This window comes from Rosa chinensis, chromosome 5 (genome assembly GCF_002994745.2).
Source record: "Rosa chinensis cultivar Old Blush chromosome 5, RchiOBHm-V2, whole genome shotgun sequence".
Classification (NCBI taxonomy): Eukaryota; Viridiplantae; Streptophyta; class Magnoliopsida; order Rosales; family Rosaceae; genus Rosa; species Rosa chinensis.
In genome coordinates, this window is record NC_037092.1 from 78,715,601 (window position 1) to 78,737,658 (window position 22,058).

The window sequence follows — 22,058 nt, forward strand, 5'->3', positions numbered from 1 at the left end:
ACAAGGAAACCTATTTCGAATAGAACTAGGAATTATAGAACGTTCTCTCATATTACAACTATAGAACTAAATCTAGTTTGACAAGGCACACCAAAAGTCAACATTCTTCAACAGATTAATATATGTGATAGATCGAAGCTCTCTTTGTAATTGTCCGTAAGTAGTTTATATTTGAGAGATGGTTTTGGGGGAATGAGGAGCCCTAAAGGCCAAGTAAAAGAAACTAACATGCATGCACACAACCACTCTTCCATCTCACCCAGATGAAGTTGCTTATTTTTTTAATGCTGTAATATTCTAGCTATCTTTGCAGGAGCTATTTATTGATTATAGAAAGAAACTTTGTAGTTTAGATTTGATCACATTATTTTTATGATTAAATTCAGTTTAGTTCCTTGAATTTTAGGGCTAAAATCAGTTTGATACCTCTTTTTTAGAATTAATCATGTTGGTCCTTACACTTCTAATTTCCATTATCCGAGTCCAAATTTCAAAATTTGCTCAAATCATGACATCACAAGCTGACGTTACACAGATATGAGGACCCACTTTTCAGACTTTAAATCGCCAAGAAGGGAAAAATGGATATTTCTACTCTCTCTCTCTCTCTCTCTCTCTCTCTCTGTCTCTCTCTTTCTCTCTTCTTCTTCTTCTTCTTTTTCTTCTTCTTCTTCTTCTTCTCTATATCGGCGACCATGCTAACAGTCAAACATCAAAGAAAAGATGAAGCGAAATCACCAAATTAGTTGCGGCAAAGGTCAAAATGGTGGCAATACATCCATCTATAATAGCAGCAAGGCCACAATTTGGGAGGAAGAGTAAGCATTTGGAAGCATGGATGAGTTATTGGCCGTTTTGGGTTACGAATTCAGGTCCTCCTACATGACTAATCTCTTCGGTTGGCTCTAGATCATGCTCTCTGAACTCAACCCAATTGACAACTCGTCAAACTCTCAATAGTAGAAGTTGTACTTACACGTACTTACATGAGCATTTGCCAAGCATAATTATCTATAATGAGCCACGCTCATGCTACCGCCAGCGGGGTGACCAACGGAAACACAGCCAAGCAGGCTACCGCCTGAGCCCCAGCTCACCCCCAGATCACCGCCGACGCGCCGCGTCAAGATGGTATCAGAAGCTGGGACTGAAGCACATCAGTCCCACATCGAAAACATGGAAGAGATCAATCTCTTCCCCATCTATAAAAGGTTTTCTCCTCTCTCCTCATTAATTACGCATTTACTACTTACCTACTGTTATTCTGTCAACATAAATACATTGACTAACTTAGGCATCAGAGAAGAGAAGACCGCCCAACGCAGTCTCCCTCTAACGCAGCTTTGTATTTCACTTGACAGGTAGCGGAAGCTCTGAGAACGTTGCAAGTAGCAGTCCGCCCATCGGACTAGCATTAACAAAGATTAAGCTACCGCTCAATCTTAAACATTAACAGAAGCAGAAGCATGTTGAGACCCAATCTCGGGCCATTTACGATGACAACTCCGAGTATGATCTCAGAGCCACTGCTGGTATTGCAGCCTACCCACAATCCCAATTGCAAATCGAGACTGAAATCAATTGCGAACGGTTGAAAACCACAATTGGTTCAACATCATCGTCTTCTTCTTCGATTGAGCCTCGGCCACTCATTGTTGTTAATTCACAGGATCCAAAGGTGAGATTGGTGCACACACTCATGGCATGTGCTGAGGTTGTTTAGCAAGATAACTTGAAGGTAGTCAACACGCTCGTGAAGCAAGTAGGCACACTCGCCATCTCCCAAACCGACGCTATGAGAAAGATCGCCACTTACTTTGCAGAAGCCCTTCGCCGTCTCCCAAACTGGGTTTCTCTCATTTTGCCCCTTTGGTTCATAAAGTAAGAAGCTTTGATTATGCTGTAATGGGTTTCTCTGTTTCTATGTTAGCATCGCTGTTTCTTGTATTGGATTTTTGATTCTTGATCTGGGTTTGAAGAAAAAGCCTCTAATTTGACGTGGGTGATTGAACTAAATTGATGGGAAGCTATCTAAAGATGGATTCTTTGGAGATTGCTGACTGTCGCCGCCCAGTTCAGCACCGCCACAGCCAACGTCGAAAACAGCTTCATAGTACCCACCACTACTTAAAGATGAAGAGGAATCGGCGGTGGGGATGAAGTGGTCAAGGAGGACTGGAGGAGGGGCTTCTGGGTTTCTGTACGAGAGAGAGAGAGAGAGAGAGAGAGAGAGAGAGAGAGAGAGAGAACACTCAATTTTTTTAAAAAAATGAATTTAGCCTCAAAGGTCATTTTGAGAATTTCACCTTTCTTGCAAGGTCAAAGGCTGAAAAGTGAGTCCGCATGTCCGGTCCAGCTCAACACATTATGTCATGTTTCGAGCCAAATTCAAATTTTAGACTTAGGTGATGTCATTTGAGAGTATAGGGACCAACGTGATTAATTCTCAGAAAGAGGGACCAAAATGATTTTAGCCCTAAACTTCAAGGGATTAAATTAAATTTAATCCTTATTTTTATACCCAGATGAAATAGGATTCTAAGAGGAGGCAGGTAGGTTTCATCCATCCATTTGCAATGGTCCCTAGTACGTCCTTTCTCATTTTTCTATAGTTTTCAGTTTTCACAAGCTTTGGCTTCATTCATACGTCTCAATATTGAAGATTTTCAGAGCTAGCTCCGTTGTTTTGCTTCTTGTTTCTCTCCCTCTTTCTGGAATTGTACTTACTTCCTGTCTCTTTTAAGCATACATTTATCAACTCAGCTACTCACCTCAGACCCTTCACGTGATTATGCGAATTTTCAACATATGTATCAACCAAATGCTAACTTCTCGTCTAGTTACAGTGTTAGACATGTCCACTTTACAGGATTCTAAAACAAAGCCTTCATTCCAATAAGTTTTCTTCTAAACAATCTCTCAATCAGATTTAGGGTTTGGCGCCTTAGGATTGTAAAATGTCAGGAAATCCGACAACCCAATGTACCCCAATAGACTTTGGCAGTTGTGGAATTATTTTCCTCACCCGTCTTCCTTCATGTTAAGTTGTTAACTCACTTTGTTTCACGAACTGTGATTGTTTTAGTTTCTTTAAAGTAATTAATTGAACACTTTGTCATAACCGTACCTTATCATGCGCTTCCCACTAGCTATTTCATCACATCTTAACCTCTATATAGACTCCAATTTCACTAAGCATGTTAATGCTTTGACAATTCAAGTGTCCTGTATTATCAACAATAACATCCCTTGGATCCGTTAGTCGATCAAAGTCTATTGATCGAAACCCAAGCTTGCTTGAACTTGAAGTAATATAAGTCGACATAGAACTGAATAAAACCCATCTAGACTCACATTTTCGTGGATCCAAGCACTATCAAAAGGAAAAGAAAAAATCCTAGTTCTAAACCTTAGTGAATCTAAACGGAGCTTAGTACAAAAAATTATCAAATTTATTTCTCCAAATAATTCAGAATAAACAAAATTCATTGAGTCAGATTCAATTACCCGATTATTATAATAGATTAAAATACTCAGTTCAAGTCTGACTTCCCTATGACCATTATAGGTCATTGGACGGCTAATATTCAATATTGAAATCTAAACGCAGTAGTGAAACTTACATAATATTAATATATTTGAAATTATTTATTCAAAAAAAAAATATTTGAAATTATATGTTTCCGCAATTTGATGTTATCGACATTTGAACGAACAATATCAAAAAAGGTGACTCTATTCAAACCTCCTAATCTAGTATCTCGACCTCTTCAATTTTTTATACAGTTTTAATCTCCAGTTTAACCTTATATGAAATAAAATAAATAACAAAAATAAACATCTCTCACCATCGAGATAGCACCAACCCTTCCCTCTACTGTTCTCTTCACCGCAATGGAATATCACTGAGCATTCATGGATTGAATTCTCAATTGAAGTTAGCCTTTATTCATTCAAGGGTGCGGCTATTTCCACCATACTAAACACTCTGTTCACCCTATAACTAAATTTTTTCTTTAAAATCTCAAAATTGTCCTTAACAACAATTATTAATAGAAATACAATGAAAGTGAGAAATCAATTTTATTGATAAATAAAACTTTACCCAACAGACATCCATTTTATCATCTAAGCTTTCTGTACAAAAAAAAAATTCATCTTATCTACTTCATCGCTAGCCTACCAAACAATTAGTTAGACAAAATTTTCATGTTATAGCAACAAGTGAAAAGAATTGTTGGTTAATATTATTTTATTCTACTTCATGTGATTCTACGTCACAATAGTTGATGAAGGGAGAAGATATAGAAGAGGAAAAAAATCAAAAGTGTAAAAAGAAACTAGAAGGAATGGGATTGTAGCACGATGGTGTGTTTTTTTTTTTTTTTTTTTTTTTTTTCCAGTTTCACATTTTCAATGGTGATATTTTTTTTTCTTTAATCTGAATTATTTGAAGGTGAAATAGGAGTTTCAAGATAAAAATTTTATAACCACTGCACGTGGCCTAATGGTTCTTGCCTAGTTGGGTGCGCTCTCCAACCTAGGTTAGAACCCCGAAACTGTCTAAGTGGGCAGACACTGTGCTGCAATGCACAGTTTGAGCATTTCATATGCGCCGAAGTGGTTTATCTTGGGCCTAGGAAGCCTTTGGGATCCCCTTAACAAAGTAAAAAAAAAATAAAAAAAAAAAATTTATTGTAGGGTGAACAAAGCATTTGGTGGGGTAGAAATAGCCCCACCCTTCATTCAATAATTAACAAATTCAAGACAAGAAAATGAATTAAACACGTACACAAAGCCAAAGCTACCTAATTTGAGACTTTAGCAAGGAAGACATTGTGGTCTTTGGAGTTGAGCTAGTTGTTGTTCATCATCAATAAAAGCCAACCATATTTCTTCCCGATGCGGCAATCTCCACATATAGTGGGTTGCCGTATTAATATGGGCATAATTGCTCTCAGAGAAAGGACGATGGGAAGGAAGAAGGAGATTATTGTAGGTAGAGTTACTCGTGTGGAATTCTTGGAGGTGCAGGATGAGGAGGGGTTACACACGCGCGTGCGCGCGCACACACACAGATATATATATATATATATATATATATATATATATATATATATATGAGGACCCTTCCACTAAGATATCCATTTTTTTTTGTCATTTTAAGAGATCCATCTAGGACCCACTTTTCGATCACATTTTGGCATCTCGACCGTTCATTTTTTTTGTCCTAATGTATAGATCAAATCTGTAAATTTTCAGCCAAATTGATAATCATTAAGATATCGAACTAGTTTAATTTAATGGACGAACGAAATCTGTCCAACATGAACCGTTCATGTTGATAAGAGCATAAAATGCGACAAATATAATGTGCAATCCTTTACACTTTTTTTAGTTCTTTCCTTTAAAAAGTCCAATTTAACTATATTTTCTTTTTAGGTAGTTCGTGAAGCAGTTCAAGGGAAACAAGAGTTCAAAGGGAGCAATGAAACAATGGATCATGAAGTACTGATGCAGAAGACTAAGTTTGATCACCCCTTTGGCCGAAAATTACAAGAGAAGTCTACGGATATCATTGTAAAAAACAGTTGCTGCAAAGCAGGAAACTGCAGTTTCAGAATAAGCTTTTCTGGAACAGTTTTGGGGAGTGTTTCTTGCATCCTTCCAACTGCATCTTTGCAGAAAGGGCTAGAAGCATCAACGCGGAAACATGAAATCAAGCTCAATTTAGGCTTCCTGAGAAGGCAGAAACTATCAGCTTTTCATGAAGTTTTTTAGGAGATCTTTTTTGGCGACTTACTTGGAGTTTTTCCAAAAGGTTATTAATCATTCTAGAAGATATGATGTCATTGAACATGTAGAAGTTGAGAACCATCTAGAAACATAGCAAGAGTAAGTCGGTCCTAGTCCAAGAAGGAAGCTTCAAAGACAGAAAATTGAATCCTAGTCAAAACAGGGTGGTTTGGCTGAGAATCTTCGTTGGACAGATTTCTTGTGCGGTTTTAGTAGGTTATTGATGCTGTAATTGTCAAGGAGAAGATTACAAAGGCTTGAAGACAATTAAATTGTGCACCAATCAAAGGAATCCATAAGCAACTAGGGAAGGTTTTAAAAGCATTGTTGAAGAAGAAAACTAGGGCTGTGCTTCTCCTATATATATACAGCCTCTGCACACGTTGAAAGACACCACCTACAACGCCATCTTTGGCCCTAATTCCCTAGTTCACAAGTCTTGAATTACCAAACCCTTGAAGAGCAAAAACCGTACACACCATCATCCATCCTCATCAAGCCTCTGCCGTGAACCATCTTGAAGGAGTTCTGGCGTCCAATGCTGCCTAAAAGTGAACTCGTGGCTTTCATCTTATTCCTTTACGATTTTTATTCTCTTGTAATCTAATACTTATCTTTTTATTTGTTGGATTTAAGACGATGTGTGGTTAGTTACTTTTTGTTAAAGGCGAGGTTTGTTTAATTCTACTTGATTGAAAACTTTTGCATGTGTTTGTTTTATGGTCGCAAACATAGGATTTATGCATGTAATTGGAGGTAGGATTTAGAAAATAACTCACCTAATCATCTTGTTTTCTAATCCACAAGAATGTAAGGCGTTGGACAAAAGCTAATGTTTTAAACAATTAGAAGAGCGTGCTAGGTAGGCGATCCACACTAGGATGCAACTCTATAGCCAATCATTTCCATGAGATCTTAATGCTTCAAACATGCTGACACTAGATGTGTTGTTGATAGGATAAAGTTCTATGTCTTGATTGCATGTTTGATATGTTTAGCTATTGTGCATTCACGTAGACTAAATACTTAGAGAAACATTAATAAGGGACATGATCTGCTCCGACTTGTTTCTTGGCTGGTTTATGTTCACACCTTAGTAGTTGAAACTAGATTAACTTAACATTGTTCGAACGTAATTGGTGATGGATTTCCGAGTCTATAACGTTTTCTCCATCTTGTTTTCTCAAAACCAAAAATTAAAATTTTTTTCTTTGCTTTCTCTTCTTAATTTCGTGACCCCAAAATATTGTTTTTGTTCTCTTTTCTTCTATTTTCGTTGCTTCCTCTCCTTCCCCTATTTCTTTGCATTTGTTTTCTTTTAGTTAGTTTAATTGTTTGTTTGTTATTGTGTACTAGTTAGTTTTGTTTTCTTTTGTGTAAATTATAAAGTTACCCTCATCTATGGAATCGAACAATCCTTCCTTACTCTGTATTGCTAACGACTACATCTTGCATGGTTAAGTTTAACACTTGATTTTATCGTATCACATGTTTATAATTATAAATCACAGTTTTGAATAGCTTAATGATTATCAATTTGACTTAAAATTTAAGAGGCGATCTACTCATATAGACCTAAAAACTGAATGCTGGAGATGTGGAGATGTGATCGAAAGGTGGTTAGACCCATAAGCTATCCCTTAAAGTGGCCAAAATAGGGATCCCTCACTAGAATGACCATATATATGTGGCCCCACACACACAGAAGGCCCTTATAGTAAGAGATCATTTTTTTTTTTGGCCATTTAAAGGGATTGTTTGTGAAATCAATTTTTCGATCACATACTAGCATATTGACCATTCAGTTTTTAGGTCTACAAGAGTAGATTGCTTTCGTAAATTTTTAGTCAAATTGATAATCATTAAGGTACTGAACTAGATTAATGTGATGGACAAACCAAATCTGTCCAACCTGAACTGTTCATGTTTATAATGGTAAATCACGATAATGAATGCCTTAACAATTATCAATTTAGTTGAAACTTTACAAAAGTGATTTACGTATGAATAACTAAAAATCAAGCGATTGCGATATATGATCAAAAAATCGGTCACACAAAGAATCTCTTAAAATGACAATAAAAAATAAATCTTTTATTGAAAGGTCATATATATACCCGATCCAAATCGACCGAATTTTGTAGTTTGACCTCCTTATCCGACTAGAATAACCCTTTTGGAGCCGGATTCAAATACCCGATAACAACCGAATAGAAAAACACAAAGCTCGATTTCACCGCGACCCACTACACCCCGTTGGACGGCTGATATTCAATCTGGAAATCCAAAAACACACCTCGGAATGCGTGACGCTCTGACACACAGAAGTAAAAGAAACTCGCGTGCGGTCAGAGATTTTTAAACTCGTGTGCTCTTCTTTCCCTAAAATCTCAATAATAATAATAAAAGAAAAAACGCTTTGAATTTCAAAATGGTGGCAGGAGGTTTCTCTCTTCTGAAACAGTAGAGATTCCCGGTTCGGTTCAGCTCCATTTCCCCATGAAATAAATATTACATGATTTACACAGCTCTTTTGTCAATATTTCGAACCTCACGTTCTTCAATAACACCGCGTTTTTTATAATTTGGTTTTGTATGAATTATGAAAAATGAGAAAAATATATGTTATAATGAATCCAAACCAAACTCAAAGCCTGAAACAGTGAAACCCATTTTCTGACTGCTGAGACTGGACATTGGAGACCCAACAAGGTTAGCTCTCCCAAATGTGCTTCTTGTGCTACTGTTGCTCTTTGGCTTGTGGGTTTTTTGAAAGTTTGTTCCTTTTCGGTCTGTTCTAGTTGAAATTTTGGTTTCTATTTTTAGATTGATTCTGGGTCTTTGGTTTTCAAGCTGTACAAGCTCTAGGTTGTGAGGATTCATGGATAAGCTCTAAAACCCTTTGCATTTGTATTTGTTTTGTAGCTTTAGTGGTAGTCTTATATTAGTGGGTGTTTGTTACCCAGGAATTGTGGTTCTTGTTTTGGGGGTTTGATGGATTTGCTTAGCCCACATTGATCCCACTAATAACAGATTGGTAGTTTATTTAGTGGAAGCAAAAAAGATAGTGAGTTCCGTTGTTGTTAGATTTGAAGCATCAGTAGTTCGGAGGGTTTTGAGGCATGGAATCTGCTGGGGTTAAACCCCTTAAACCCTCCTCAAACATATCTGATATTGTCTCCAAGTTTGCCAAAGTTTGCAAATTGAGATCCATTGGAGTGCACCAACCTCACAACAGCAATAATGCTCCTTCGTGTGAAGATGGCAGCGATGTGACTGAGGACACCGAGTGTGGTGGGGTGAAGGTCCATCCCCAACCTGTTGAAGTTACAAGAGACAGCAAAATATGTGGAGATGAGGAGTTATCCAAGTTATTCGACATTGTTTCGACGCTGAAGTTGGCTTATGTTCAGCTCCAGGAAGCTCATTTACCCTACAACCCGAAAAAGATTATAGCTGCAGATGAGCGTTTTATGGCTGAGCTTGAAGCAATATGCAAGATGAAGCGCGCATATAAGGAGAAGCAGTTTGTGAAGCTGAAGTCAGAGTCCTCTCGTTCTGATATTCTCAGGAAGAAAATTGAATTGAATGAGAAGCTGCTAGAAGAGTTTAAGTTGCAAATGGAAGTAAACAATTCTGAGATAATCTGCCTGCAAAAAGAGCTCAGGGATTTGGATTTGGTGAATGCGACACTGGCTGAGAAGGTAAGGCAGATAAGTTCGCAAAGGAAGACTGCAAGGGTTTGGACCATTACAAGATTTCAGGATACTTTCAGAGCTGCATCGAAATCAATTCATGACTTCGCAAAGCCTTTAATCAGCTTGATGAAAGCCACAGGATGGGACTTGGATCTGGCGGCAAGGGCAGTAGAAGCTGAAGCTGCTTACTTGAAAAGGTCCCACAAGAAGTATGCATTTGAAGCTTACATTGCAAGGAGAATGTTTTATGGGTTATCATTAAAATCTTGTAATGTGGATGGTATTATGAGATATGATGATCCCATCGATGCCTTGATTGAGAACCCAGACTCAGATTTTGCCCGATATTGTGGAGAAAAGTATCTACAAGTTGTTCATCCAATGATGGAAACGCGGTTCTTTGGGAATCTGGATCACAGGACGCTTGTATTGAGTGGCAAGCATCCAAGAACGTCATTCTACCAAATATTTGCAAGAATGGCAAGGTGGGTTTGGGTTTTGCACAGCATTGCACCTATGATAGATTCTGAAGCAAAAATGTTTGCTGTCAAAAGAGGAAGCAAATTCTCACATGTTTATATGGAGTCGGTGGTGGAGGATGGGGAAGATGCAGCTGTCTCAGATGGAGGACAGGTTGAGTTTATGGTGATGCCAGGATTTAGAATGTTAGAGACATTAGTGAAGTCTCGTGTGTATCTTTCAAAATGAAAGTTGTAATCCCAACTTGGTGATGTTTACTGACTGACTGGTAATTCAACTGAACCTAGCTTTCTTTTGGTATGAAAATGTCAATAGTTAGCTCAACCTAGCCTCCAAGCTGAGTCCATAGTTTTCAACCTTCCTGTTTTGACATAACTATATTAAACTATGGATGGACATGGGCTGCACTCGGCATGGATCTGGTTAATTGCTTTCTGAACTGTTAATAGATTACTACTTGAAAACTTCGATTCAGCGTTTATATCGCATATTACAAAAGAATTTATGATTTAAGATGGAAGAAAAAAAGAATTAAGCCTGTGTGTGTGGACAGCGAACTGACTTGGCATGTAGAAAAAGGAGTTGGATTGCGGAATCACTATGAGCTACTACTTCCATCAGTGTCAGGTGAAAACAGGTCCTTGCAAAGCTCTCCGTAGAATCTACTAACCAAATCAATAAAAACAGGGCATTTCAGGTTCTTCCAGCAATACAGAAGCTCTTCCACATCTGTCAAGTCCCTCACTTTCCCTTCTTCAACAATCATCTCCACCAAATAGTTCTCAAAACTCCTGCATGCATCTTGCACTTTTTCGTGATCCGAATTTACTGTTTTTTCAGCCGTTGCCTTCACATAGGCTGGTGTAACTGGTGAGGGAGGAAGCACTCTGTGGTCACCTTTCTCGGAGAAACTCTTGATCGCTGCTAGTCTGTTCATTCCTTTTGGCTTCCTCAGTGAACGGAAAGCTGACTGGAACAATGCAGTCATTTTGTTTTTCTTGGGAACCGTTTGAACCTTCGTGTAGTGAGGACGAATATGACGGGGTCTTATAAAGAAGGGCTTTTTGATCTTGAATCTGAAGATTCGAAAAAGTTTTGTGCATGGGTGGAGTACCTTGGATTTCAAGGATGTTTTTAACCTCATCGTTGATGAGTGTGATTGCAGGAATGGAAAAGGATGGTGAGCTCTAACTTGTTATTTCAGCACCAAGGGGTACGTGCTTTAGAGCTTTTTGTTTGTTAAAACAGCAGTTGGTGTAACAAGGGGAGAGAGAATGTGTGTTCAGTCTGATGGGATGTTGCACAGAGATGAAGGAAGGCTTTGTACTTTATTCGTTGGGTGATGGTGGTACTGGGGTTCACGTCTTAGGTGAAGTTAGTGGCATACCATTAAACCTGAAAAAGTCCTAAGCTTATAGCGTGAGGAGCAACAACAAATCACATTTTAAGAACAGTTTCTTGACTCGGTTGACTAGAAACCTAATGGATAATTGGTGGCCAGACTGCCAGAGATATGGTATCATTGTCAAGATGAAGAAAACGGTACTACTTCGACGTCAAACGGTGGGTGGCCAGGCGAAGAGGTTATGACATGGTTGGGCGGCGAACTTTCTAGACTTGATTTGTTGTCATTGTAGCTCGTATAGACAATTTGTGGGCAAGGGTATGGTCACATTGCCTAGACGAACTTGCGATCGGTTAAAAAAGTTTCCAGTTTGATTATGTAGGTTTTGGCATGGGTCAAATTTGTAAATTTTCGGATGAGTTCACACTAATTTTGGTAATAGTGAAAATTACCATGGTGGTTTCGACTTCTTCAACTTCATATATTGTTTTATATATCTTTGTTGATCTGTTGTGAAAGGCATGAGACTGGGGTTCGATTTGGTCTGTTTCGGTTGGTTTCAAGGCTTTAGCTTATAGATATTTTGGTTAGCTTTTGGCTGACGGAGAAAGTTTTGTTAGTTAGTAACTTGGTATAGCAATGGGATTCGCGGTGGTGGCTGGTTGATGGCAGGTGGCGGTTGCCCCCTTTTGATTACAATAGTTGGTCAACTATGTGGTTTTGCTATGGGGTTTTTGTCCATTTATTATATTTTTAGAGATTTTTTTCCACTTACCCCATTAAGTTTTTTTAATTCTCTCTTATCTAAAACACTCTAAGAAGGTCTTCCCTAATACCCTATTAAAATTTTTATTTTTGTTTTTTTAATTTTTTTTTAATACCATTTTACCCTCACCTCTTTGTTGCTTAGAGAGAGAGAGAGAGAGAGAGAATGGAAGAGAACGAAACCATAGGAGACTTCGCCAGAGTCCGGTCACCGGCTGCGGGAATCCGCCAACTTTCACTAGATTCCGGTCACTGGTAGTCGGAATTCGATCACCGGCCGCCGCCTACCTGAATTTGCTAAAAATCTCACCGAAAAGGTTTTTTTGTCCCCAATAGACCTCTATTGCCCCCCAAAAGACGACTATCAGCCATGTATTGCCCGCCCCCCCCCCCCCCCCAATAGACGTCTATTGCCCCTAATAGGATTTTCAGTCACCAAAATGGAAACTAATCTCTCTAAATTTAGACAAATAAAACTTTGATTACAGAAAAAAAAAAAAAAAAAAAAAAAAAAAAAAAAGGAGATTACATCAATTCAAAATGTCTATTGCCCCCAGTAGACGTCTATTGCCCCCAATAGACTTTTATCGGACGTCTATTGGGCGGCAATAGACGTTTATTGTCCTTAATAAAAATTTAGTAGGTGACCTAGTTTTGTTGGATATGAAGATTCACCTCCTAGGTGACTTGTATTGACTTTTATCGTTCATTAGTACCATGATTAGAAGGAGGTGGTTTGTTATGAAAAATAGACATTCTAGGCCTCCAGGGACTCAGACCAAAAAAAAAAAACCAAAGGCCTAAAGGACAAAATTAGCCGGTTCCAGGACAAGTGTTCCTTGCTAACTGTACTGCTCCGCCTCCGCTGCCTTCAAGCTCCAGTCTCTGTCCTCCTCCTCCATCCTCTTCACCTTCAGCTCCAACGACTTGTAACACACAAGAGACACATACAACACACACACACACACACACACACACTTAGATCTCCAAGACCATTGAAATGAAGAAGTCTCACAGTCATATCTCAATCTAAAGAGGGACGTCGAGTTTTTACACGATTGAAATGTCGTGATGGCGGACATCGAGCCGGAGCTCCTCGACTCGGTGCTTGTGAAGCTCGTCGACCATAAATAGCAGGCCATCGTCACTGACCTGTTCGGCGTCGTTTTGTAGCGAAACGACGAAGCGGAGTTTGAGGTCGTTGATTGGATCTGCACCATCGCCGATGTACCACCTCTGTCGATGTCATCGTCAGCCTCGTCTCGCCGCCGGCCATCTAGACCAGAGACCGGAGCTGAAGGCCATGCGTTGGCGTGTGAGAGAGAGAGAGAGAGAGAGAGAGAGAGAGAGAGAGAGAGAGAGAGAGAGAGAGAGAGAGAGAGAGAGAGAGAGAGAGAGGAGGCAGAAGAAATTGCCGGTGAGGGAGGAGTGAGAGAGAGAGAGAAAGAGATAGGAAGGAGGGGTATTTGTAATTCATTAATTACATTGAGGGTAAAACTGTCATTTTATCTTAAATTGTGATAGTGGGAATATAATTTTGTTGCTGGGGTAAGTGAGATAGTTTTAGTCTATTTTGGTGCTTTGGGTCAAGGACCCTTTGCTATGCTTTGGGGCTTTTATGGGTCTAGATTTTTCAGTTTCTTTGTTGGGCTTTTCTTTACTGTGGTAGTGTTTATAGCTTGTTTGCAGGCTTATCTTGGTTTGTGTTTTCTTTTCCTTAGTCAATGTGTGGTTTTAAAAAAAAAAATTCATTACCTTTTTCTTATGGATCGAAGAGTGTTGAGTTATGAATACATCCATACGGGGACAAATTGTTCTCCAACTGAGAATCCCCACAGAGTTAGTGACATTACATAACATTAATGGCATGTTTACTTACTTGGACTGGGAGGGAATGATTACGGGGTAAATTTATTTCTCCATTTACTAACACATAAAGGAATTTGAATGATTCAGGGTAAAAGTATTCCTACGTTTACTAACACATGAAGGAATCAGAATGGGTGTAGGTCTCATCTCCTTATAAGGAATCGATTCCTGAATACTCAAGAATTTAATTACGAAGGGGGGAGATGGGTTTAGGAATAAACTCCTCTGGAATTAATACCGATTCCTTTTTTCTCACATTTCAGTTGTCTCCGATTCATGATTATTTCCATTACAAATAAGTAAATGTGCCATAATTAAATCATGGAGCCAAGAAGATCCTACTTCTTTACAAAACATAGCTTGCACTAATAACAAAGCTGATCTTGCCAATTTATGAGCCACCAAATTAGAGCGTTTCTTCACATGTTTCCAAGAAACTATATCAAACTTACTGCATCCAAAAATCCTCCAATATCACTAAGGTCCCATCCAGAAGAATTCAGTCCATTAAGCACATTAAGTGTATCACCATAAACTGCCACATTCCTCAGTCCCAATTCTCTACAGTACTTTAATCCATGCCACAAGGCTAAGACCTTAGTGACATTTTTTTTTTAAATACTTGTCTTAAAAAAAATGACATTTTTTGTAAATACTATTTTTTTTTTTGTTAAAAGGAAGAAATATTTCACAAAATTCATGGCCCCACCCACCCACACACACACAAAAATATTTACAATAGATATTTATTTATATACATGTGCCCTAAATCAGTGGCTAAGTAGTTGTAGATACCTCTACTAGCAAGGCTGTTTTCTATGTCACCAAGCATAAGTAACACCCTCTTTGGGGGGCCCACAAGCCATGGTGGGGCCCAACCGAGACATGCATCCCGTAGCCCGATGTCCAAGCTACGCCACTGTAGTTGGAAGCGGCCAATACCTCGCCGGAAAGCCACCTTCCCGGCCTTGCCAAGTTGCTTCCATAATATGTATTTCTAGACTAGAATGGGACTTCTTGTCCTACATTGAAGAACTTGTAGAGGAAGAAGCCTCTCTCCCCTATAAAAGGAGACTCCTTCCCACTTACTCAACATCCCATTACAACTCATGTAATCCCCTTTGGGCCTCAAGGCCCAAACATACATAGTACAATATTCAAGTGGATGTAGTCTCCCGCTAAGGTGGGAGACGAACCACTATATTTCTTGTGTCTCACTCTTTCTTTCTCTCTCTCATTCTTTATGTTAATTAGACCCCCTCGGTCACTAACATTAACAATGGCGTCGTCTGTGGGAAGCCAACACTTAAGGCTTCGTCATGTACCATGAACTTTGGCCCGTTAGAGTCAATTCAACGCTCGGTCAACATCAAATGAGGGCTGGTCAACGTAAGTAAGGGCTAGTCAACAACAATACAAGGATGGTCAACGCCAATTGAAAAAAAAAAAAAAAGCATTTGGGGGTGCCAAATTACTCTGGACACCCAAAGATCTAATGTGGACAACTTCCCACTCTCCAATCATAATCAGCGGTAGGCGCTCCAATCGATCAATCATCGTCAGCGGCAAACACCAGCGTTAACCTCTAGCGCCGACAGCTAGACAAGGTAAGTTCAAAGCCAGCCGTAAAAACTCAAGCCCAGCGTCAACATTGACACACCGCCAAGCCGCCAGCGCAGTTAACCGCTAGGGCCAACGCTGATAGTGGATTCCATCCGCCAAGCAAGCCATCGCTAGCTCTCAAACGGCTCCACCCTACCTACAGAAGACGTCGCCTCACCGGATTCCTATCCGAAAACCCTCCTTCCCACGAAGAAGTCATCTTCATCAGGATCATCAAAACAATTTCTAAAATCTAACCCTAACCCTAACCCTAAACTCAAATCCAGATCCAACCCATCATCCATGTCGCAATTCCCCTCCACAACCCCAAAATCGGAGTCACCGGAGACCAAAACGGAACTGGTTGTTACTTGAGACTACTCGACGCGCTGTTGGAACATATCCATGACTAAATTGACCTGGTTCTCGCAGTCCGAAGTCAAAGTCGTCGGTGTTGGAAATGGAATTGGGCTCCAAAACGACGTCGTCGAGTGATGCGGCTAAAATAGCCTCACAATTTAACCCTGCAAAATGTAGTTGTCAGTATAGGATAAACATGGATCGTTCAGTCCGGGGATTGTATGGTACACCGACACAAAAAGTCAATTAACAAATAAAAGAATAAAATGGGAGGTTTTGAAATTTGGATCCTAATATACTTAAAATAAAAACAAAACAAATAAACCTATATACAATGATCGACTTCCCTAACCTAGACCAATACCACACGGAAATTACTAAGTGTAAAAATAGAAAATTCATTTCAACATGCTACAAAAACGTGCCCATCTTAAATGCCTAAATAAGAGCCCAAATGAAAAGCCTCAGCGGATCAATCCATTTATCTGATTCATTCTAATGTAGACTTGGATCGGAAAAGTCCTTACCAAGCCTAATACTACTAATTTTCAAAAACACTTAGCGTAATTCTCTTAACTAGTAGTATTATTATCTAACCCTCGAATCAACTCACACGTGCAAATTAACCATTACACATAGAATTTAACATGTAATTTCCAAAATTGTTTAATCGTTAAAGCATGATTTTTACCACTCGTTAGAACTAATTACTATTTGTTTAACTTAGTGTCTCAACAAATAACAATTACTCTTGGCAAATTAAACAAACACACAAGAACTCTCACCGTTATTCTAACATGCAAACTTTTTTTTTTTTTTTAGAGAATAAATCTATTAATAACCAAACAGGTTACAAAATTCCAGACCTTCAACGAGAGGGACTTACATGAGCCAAAAAAACTCAACCCCACCCAAATTAACCTATCACCAGACCTATGTACAACGATACAACCCCGCCACCAACATTAAGATGAACTGTTTCCACCCGTTCGGACACTGCGTCCCAAAACAGCCTGACCACGTGTAAGGGTGATTCACCATTACGCTGATAACCAGAAAGCACCGCCAAAAGACCAGACCCACCAAAACGACCAAGACACCAAACAATGGCATCGACACTCTCCAGAAACACCTAAACCCTCACTCACAAGAGGAGGGACTTATTCCTAACTAACAAAACCACCAAAACCAAACAGCAAATAACTAAAAAACAGTACACAAATCAACACCAGAGGCTCAAGAACATAGGCCTAGCCCAAAGACCACCACCCCCAGCAAAGGGCAAGCGCGGCAGACAAACCCTCATGCTACCAGCTAGCCCCAACGCCACCACGCCGTCTCCACGCATCAAAACTGCACCTCGCTGAATTCCTCCGCCGCTGCACCGCCCTGACACGCCACAAACAGCCCTTGCATCAAGCGGACGACCTCAAACAGGTCCAAAGCTGAGACCACGACAGATCCCTTTCGGGATCGGCACCTCCTTGTTTAGATCTGATCAGCCACAGCCCAAAAAGCAGGGTCGATGACATTAGAAACCACCGCCGGAACTCCAAGTTCCGTCGCTGCACCTCCAATGTCATCGCCTGGATCCGATAGAGACAGATCGAAAACGATCCGCCCAAACCAGAAACGAAGACCCATCCACCCTCCCAGAGCCACGCTGCTGGCTTGAGACCCCTCCACTACTCAGAGACACCATCCTCTCCCGGGTCGGAACGTAGCGGCGGAAAAGTCAGCTACATTCGGCTGGGAGAGAGCACACTCACTATCAGTTTTTTTCCTCCTTCGTGCGTGCGGCAGCTAACAACGAGTAACATGCAAACTTATGAACCTAACTCTGAAAATTACCTACACACGTAAAAGGGCACAAGATTGTAACATGCATCATCAAAGAATTCTCGAAATCAACTCAATAATAAACTGAAAATCTCAAAAATATTAATAAAAATATTCTGAAAATTTCATGTCTCCAATTACACAACTCGCAAATCCAAACACACAAAACAAAAGCAAAAATTGTAAGTAGAGTCATAGTTACACTTTGAAGCTTTCCTCAGCGGCTTGGCAACAAGGTGATGAACTCGTCTCTACTATGGTGGTGGAGCGTCCTTGACTCAACGCCTTAAAGCTTTGTAGATTGATGGATGGATGGTGGTCACGGTCTTGTAGGAGATGGAGGTTTGAGGAGTGAATTGGGCAATCTTGGAATGGTTTTTGGTCAGGAAGCGATCTTGTTCAGGAAGCGATCGGCCAAGAAGTGATAGGCCAGGAAGTGATCGTGGTCAGGAAGTGATAGGTAAGTAAGTGATCGGCCAGGAAGCGATGATAATTCTGGTCTGGATGTTGCCTATTTATAGGGGAGCATTGGTTGGCTTTTGTTGATCATACCCTTCATCATTTGGACGGATGGGATTGCATCATAATTCCTTTAATTTTCCAGCTGAAACGTCTCCTTTATGGCCTTAATTCCTCTCATAATGGGGTCTCTTAACAAGCTGAAATGTCTTTCTCTTATTATTTTTTTTCAGTTGAAACATTTTTCTCCTTTATTTATTTTCCAGTTGAAACATCTTTCTCCTTTATTCCCCAACTGAAAAATTCTTTCTCCTTTATTTTCCTTCTTCATTGCTTGGTCAAACGTCTTAAATGCTTTATTTTTTGATTCCATAATTGTTGTTTCCAAGAGTTCCACTAGGCAAGGTTTCCTACAACAAGCAGGAGAATATCATATTTTTTTAGAGAAAATAAAAGAGAATTAAAATGTAAAGACCGCGAAAAGGTCAATGGTGAGGAATCCTAATCCAACTAGAATTTTTCATTTTCCGCTTATTTCACGCCAAACACTCTACAAGACTCTGAAAACGACTCAATGACTCAAAACACAAAACTAAGAGAGAAACAAAGCTAAAATGAGGCATATACTCAATAATATTGTTGCACTTTTTGCTCGTATCATTGTGGTTCCGCTCGGTGTGGATTGTGGAATGGTACTGGGAAAAGATGTCGTCTTCGTCGTCAAAGTCTTCATCGTCTTCTTCATGGACGGTGACGAACTGGGCCGGCGGGAAATCAGGATCGGAGGAGATGTAGAGGTCGAAGTCGTTGGAGGACTAGTAGGGGAGGGATTTGAAGGCTTGTTTATATGGTTTTCCTTGTCGGCGAGGGAGGGAGGGTCGAAGTCGTTGGAGGACTAGTAGGGGAGGGATTTGAAGGCTTGTTTATATGGTTTTCCTTGTCGACGAGGGAGGGAGGGAGGGAGGGGGGGAGAGAGAGAGAGAGAGAGAGAGAGAGAGAGAGAGAGAGAGAGAGAGAGAGAGAGAGAGAGAGAGAGAGAGAGAGAGAGAGAGAGAGAGAGAGAGAGAGAGGAGAGAGAGAGAGAGAGAGAGAGAGAGAGAGAGAGAGTGTGTGTGTGTTGCTCGTGCCGGAGAGAGAGAGGAGAGATAGAGGAGCATGGCTTCCAATTAGGCTGAGGGCAAAAATTTCATTTTACTTCAAATATGGTAAGTGAGAATAAAAATCTTTTGTTGGGGTAAGTGAGATAACTTTGGCTCATTTTGGGGTTTTTGGTCAAGGATCATTTACATTAATTAGATAGGAGTTTGGTTGTTTCCCCGCCATTTTTCTGTCTTTAAGTATATTTAGACTCTGACTTATTGGCTAATCATCTGATGCAATGAACCCTTATTTCAAAATATATATATATATATATTGTTAGAGTCTTTCTTTATGGGTAAGGATAAATTAAAAAAACTTAAAAGGGTAAGTGAGAAAAAAATTACTAGAATTAAAATAAATGGACAAAATCTCTAAAGGCAAAATAGTCAAATTACCTCCTGGCTTTTCCCATGGCTGCCGATTTACTCCATGACATTTCAATTTTGATTATCTATACCCTCACTTTTCTAATTGTTGCCGATTTACACCCTATCGTTATTTTTTAGACTTTCCATCCAATTTTCCGTTAACTTGGTTAGTACGTGAGGGGCTTTTTCGTCTTTTCAACTATCACCCAAAAAAAAATTATACAAACCAACACATCGTTAAAGAAATTAAAAAAAATATACAAAACTGTTCTTCATTAAAAGACGGAAAAAAAAAAACTTGCCCTTGGTCACTTCTTCCTTGTCCATCTCTTCTTCTTCTTCTTCACTCCGTTTATTTCAAGATCGGTCGTTAGCTTGCAACTGATAGCTTAATTAATATTTGGTCGATAGCATACAAAGTAGTTTTACATATTTTTTTTCTTGATTTATTAATATATGAGGGTAATATTGGAAGATAGAGACAATAAATTTATAGTTGGCCGGGGTGTACTAAGATTTTTGTTTGGTACAAATAGCAACATACTTTTTTTGGGTGACAATTGCAGAGACGAAAAGACCTCTTACATGCTAACCAAGTTAACGGAGAAATTGGATGGAAAGTCTAAAATTTAATTATAGGGTGTAAAGTGACAACATTTAGAAAAGTGAGGATGTAAATAATCAAAATTGAAATGTCAGGGGGTAAATCGGCAGTCATGAGAAAAGTTAGGGGGTAATTTAACTATTTGATTATGAAATTTAGGTAACTCACGGCTCCAAATTTTAGAGGAGTCAGATCCGAACTTCAATTTTGCAACAAAAATCAATCCTAATAATTTACTTACACATGTTAGTGTTAATAATTGTAAAGCCAGCTAGCTAGAGCCTTATTTGTTTGTTATGTTCTGATCCCTTAAAACTTTACCACAGTAATTGAAGATGTTAATCAATGCGTTAGTAATGGCACGTACTCTAACCTAAAGATGTTCGTTTATCAGAGCATTAGTCGTCTAGCTCAATTACTCCCGTGAGTGCCGTAGCCCGTACGTCATTGGCTCTAACCTTTGCTAAAAAGTGAATTAATTAATTATATATCGTACGTATGTAGGTTATAGGATAGCTAACCGATCTTCTTTAGAGCATAGCTAACCGATCCTGCAGTTCTTACACAAATATTATCCTTAGCAACATATTGATGCCCAAGTAGTCTTGGTAAGAGAAGAATTTGATATCTATTCTAAAAGTACCCACGTCAACAAAAGATTGTAGGTTACCAGGCACAGTCGTGAAGTTATGGAAGCCGAGACGTGGAGTGTTTGGGTCCTAAGACCTCATCTCATGAAGGTCCCTCCTCCTTTTTTCTATTTTATTATTTTGCGATTATTTTTTTTTCACTCCTCGTTTATATTTATCAAATATTTTATTTTATTATCTATAAATTTTATTTATACGATATTTATTTTTGATTTATACTTTCTTTCTTCGAAGTCAATTATTTCTTTTTTTACTTATTACGGCCATGTCTAATTGCCATCAAAATCCTCTCTTTCTTTGGCAATTATTTCTTTCTCCATTTATCTTTGCATATATCTCTCTTTCTCTCTTTTCAGCTATTTTCTTGCTTAACTATCCACCCATCATCATGGCCTATTGAAATAGATTTAAAGAAGAAAGAAGTCAACCAACTCATAAGGTCACGAAATATGAAATAAATAAGGAAGAAGGAAATCATAATAACAAAAAGCCAACCAACCATGGATGACCATGCATGCCGATCTAATGCCGCTAAAGCTCAATCTAATCTGTAGAAAATAATTCGGTTAAGATCAATTATGAGTATTTCTTATATCTCAAGAAAAAAGATTCAATATTGGAATTAAATAGTTCTAGTACCTGGTGGCGAAGAAGATTGTAGCAAATTAGGCTTTCAAATTCAACCTGCAGCAAATTAGGCTTTCAAATTCAACCTGAAGAGTGACAGAAATGCTTCTTAAGTGCTTGAGAGAATAACTTTAATTGTAGAGAGAATACTTGTGCAAAGGAGAGAGACTAAATAACCCACTATCCTTATCAAAAGCTAAGAAACCTAAAGCAATTATACATCTTCTCTCCTTTTGTTTTCTCATTTATAAAAAAAAAATATATCTCTAATAAATATTTCTAGTATATATCTTTTGGGGTTAACAGCATATTAAATAGGGTATGTTTATATTTATTAAAAAAAATTATATTAGATAAAAATTTAAGTATTGATACAAATTTCAGTGAAAAATTTTAAAAGCCACAATTATCATAACACTGTGCAAACAAAACATGCGGCTAAGAGTGTGATCTATC

General features: G+C 38.9%; 2 protein-coding genes across 3 annotated transcripts; one reads left to right on the top strand and one right to left on the bottom strand.

The window, feature by feature from the left end:
- The first annotated feature begins 8,220 nt into the window (after positions 1-8,220).
- On the top strand, positions 8,221-10,272 carry LOC112167593 (protein GRAVITROPIC IN THE LIGHT 1). 2 transcript variants are annotated; one of them, XM_040505474.1, is made up of 2 exons: positions 8,221-8,508; positions 8,722-10,272. In XM_040505474.1, exon 2 carries the CDS (start codon positions 8,919-8,921, stop codon positions 10,200-10,202), a length of 1,284 nt encoding a protein of 427 aa, XP_040361408.1. In that variant the 5' UTR covers positions 8,221-8,508; positions 8,722-8,918; the 3' UTR covers positions 10,203-10,272. The 2 variants fall into 2 exon arrangements, with proteins under 2 accessions (XP_040361408.1, XP_024160400.1); XM_024304632.2 differs by having other exon boundaries at positions 8,763-10,272.
- Positions 10,273-10,431: 159 nt separating this feature from the next.
- LOC112167647 (transcription repressor OFP17) lies at positions 10,432-11,338 on the bottom strand. Its single transcript, XM_024304698.2, has one exon. The coding sequence runs from the start codon at positions 11,116-11,118 to the stop codon at positions 10,573-10,575; it is 546 nt and encodes a 181-aa protein (XP_024160466.2). The 5' UTR covers positions 11,119-11,338; the 3' UTR covers positions 10,432-10,572.
- Positions 11,339-22,058: the final 10,720 nt, after the last annotated feature.